General features: G+C 33.9%; 1 protein-coding gene across 1 annotated transcript in view; it reads right to left on the reverse strand.

The window, feature by feature from the left end:
• Smp_133900 (hypothetical protein) overlaps window positions 1-1,977 on the reverse strand; it is a gene marked incomplete at both ends in the record, with an annotated part of 20,315 nt that extends 18,338 nt beyond the window's left edge. The window contains 2 exons of the mRNA XM_018799858.1: window positions 1,779-1,874; window positions 1,915-1,977. Of these exons, the coding sequence (XP_018653729.1) occupies window positions 1,779-1,874; window positions 1,915-1,977 (159 nt within the window). The remainder of the gene's footprint in view (window positions 1-1,778; window positions 1,875-1,914) is intronic.
• Between the last annotated feature and the right edge of the window lie 455 nt (window positions 1,978-2,432).

Consider the following 2,432-nt stretch of genomic DNA (forward strand, 5'->3'; position numbering starts at 1 on the left):
GATCACCACCCAGTGATCAATGAATTGTAATTACATCTCAGTCCTACAGGAGGTTGGTCGCGGCCCGAATAGCTCAGTGGTAACGTCTCTGACTGTGAAGCTCAATGGCACGGGATCGAATCCATCAGGGAGCATTAGTTCCCTCAAGATTAGAGGTTCACCTTGCTGACGAGTGTCAAGTAGCACGAAATCCGGGTCCGGGGTTTCCTGTTGACCACCTCCAACCACCATCTTACCTCAATAATATACTTTAGCAATCAAGCCATTTCAGTTTCTTATTCTTATTATTCATTTCATTATTCCCAACTTCTTCCACTTCCACTACACACTCTCAAGTGTTCATGATGGAATTCTTCATTGTTGAACTATTGTGTGTATATAAGAAACGCATATATATATTGATCCTGTAAATTAGATTACTATAAACTATCATATATCACTGTAGACATATTTGAGTTATAAACTATGCGTGATGATTACGTGTACTCATATAAAACATATATGATATAAGTAATATTATAGTATTTTTCATAGTTGAAATCATGAATCAATTGAAGCTGGACCACCATGGAAAACCTGGAAGCACTGTTTTAAGGCCGGTTCGTCTTATTATGGGACTCCTCAACAGAGCGCATCTGTAGTATCGGTTTATATGTTAAGCCCATATACTTTATACTAGTTACTGGCCAAGCCAATTCACCTATACATTATGAGTCATATTTTGATCTTGTTAATTATTCGTTTATTAACCTTGACCATATTTTTATATGAGCGTATATGTGACCCTTCGTATCCTATTCATCATATGTCTGTCATTCATTTTTGTCTGATTACAAATATTGAGCAATGCTTGCTCATAGCGAGTTGGCATCCCAGCCATCTCTACTATGCATCATCTTTGCTTCGCTCACTTACACTTGCTCATGTGCCTACAGCTTTCTGGTCTGCATCATTTATCGATATAAATGTAGTTGCCGCTTCCTTTTGCCTTCTGATTTTATACACCGTTAAGATTGGTATAATAACGGTTATCGAAGTGAACTATTATTGAAGCACGGCACTACACATCCACGATCCCGTCTCGCGAGCGAGATTCGAACCCAGGACCTAACAGTCTCGCGCCAAAGCACTTAATCGATGGATGCGCACTGCTGAGGAGTCCCATAATAAGACGAAACGGCCTTAAAGCAATGCTTCCAGGTTTCCCATGTTGATCTAGCTTCAATTGACTCATGATTTAAACTATGAAAATACTAAATCTCCACAAAAACCCCTTCTGATAATTCCATGATTTTGTTACTATTACTGACTTATAAATTGTAATAATAGATTTAGTATTTTTAATATATGTCTATTAATATTACTGTAAATTAGAGTAAAGCCTAATGAAGATTTAATTGAAAACATTATTGTTTACTTATAATTTTGTTAGTGTAATTTACATTATCCTCCATTTTGTATCATAAACGACTTATTTACATCACCTGAAGCCGGCCCAGTTGTTCAGAGGTTAAGCATTCATGCGCGAGAATAATAGGTTCTAGGTTCAAAACTTGCGAGGTAGGATCGTGGATGCTCACTGCTAAGGAGTTTCACAATAGACGATACGGCCGTCCAGTGCCAATCCAGGTTTCCCATATTAGTCTAGCTTCAATTGACTTATGATTTCAACTATGAAAAATATTAAAAATCTCCACAAAATCCCTTCTGATAATATTATAGTAGTAGTAGTAGTAAAATCAATGTTTACAATAAAGAATATATAATTAATTACTTACCAATTCTATTTCTTTTCTTAAACTTCTATTTCTTGATAACTCCGGTAATCGATCAATTATTGTATTCCATGCTTTCCATTTCAATGGAAGACTTTTCTAAAATGTATTAATCATATCAATATTAAACAAAACAAACCATTGGATTCTCTACAATTGCACCAGTTTTATATGATAAACAATATGATTCTATATTGTTCATTGTTAGATTATTTGGTTAGTTGTTAATTAGTTAATACAGTTAGATTGTCTCATACATCTCTATGTATTAAACGTGTCTCTTTATATATACATATAAATGTGTATTATATCACGTGTAGTTAGTTGAATAAGTTAATACGAGTGTAACTATCCAATCGTAAAGTTGATTGAATGATAAGATTGAACCAATACTGATTAACCTTACTATTATGATGATTATGATCATACTAGATAGTTAAACCTTCCTTCTTCTTCTTCTTCTTCTTCATCTTCTTCATACAATGAGGTCATTCTAATCAAACTAATGATGAAGAAGAATATAACACGAATTCATAATAATAAACAGATTATTAAGGTAACAAAATCTCATTAGAATAAAGTTGGAATTGTTTCAAAAAGATTTCCATTTTCTTCCTGTAATGTTGAAATCTTCATCTTCATCTAGTCAAAAAGAAA

This window comes from Schistosoma mansoni, chromosome W (assembly GCF_000237925.1).
Source record: "Schistosoma mansoni strain Puerto Rico chromosome W, complete genome".
NCBI classification, from domain to species: Eukaryota; Metazoa; Platyhelminthes; class Trematoda; order Strigeidida; family Schistosomatidae; genus Schistosoma; species Schistosoma mansoni.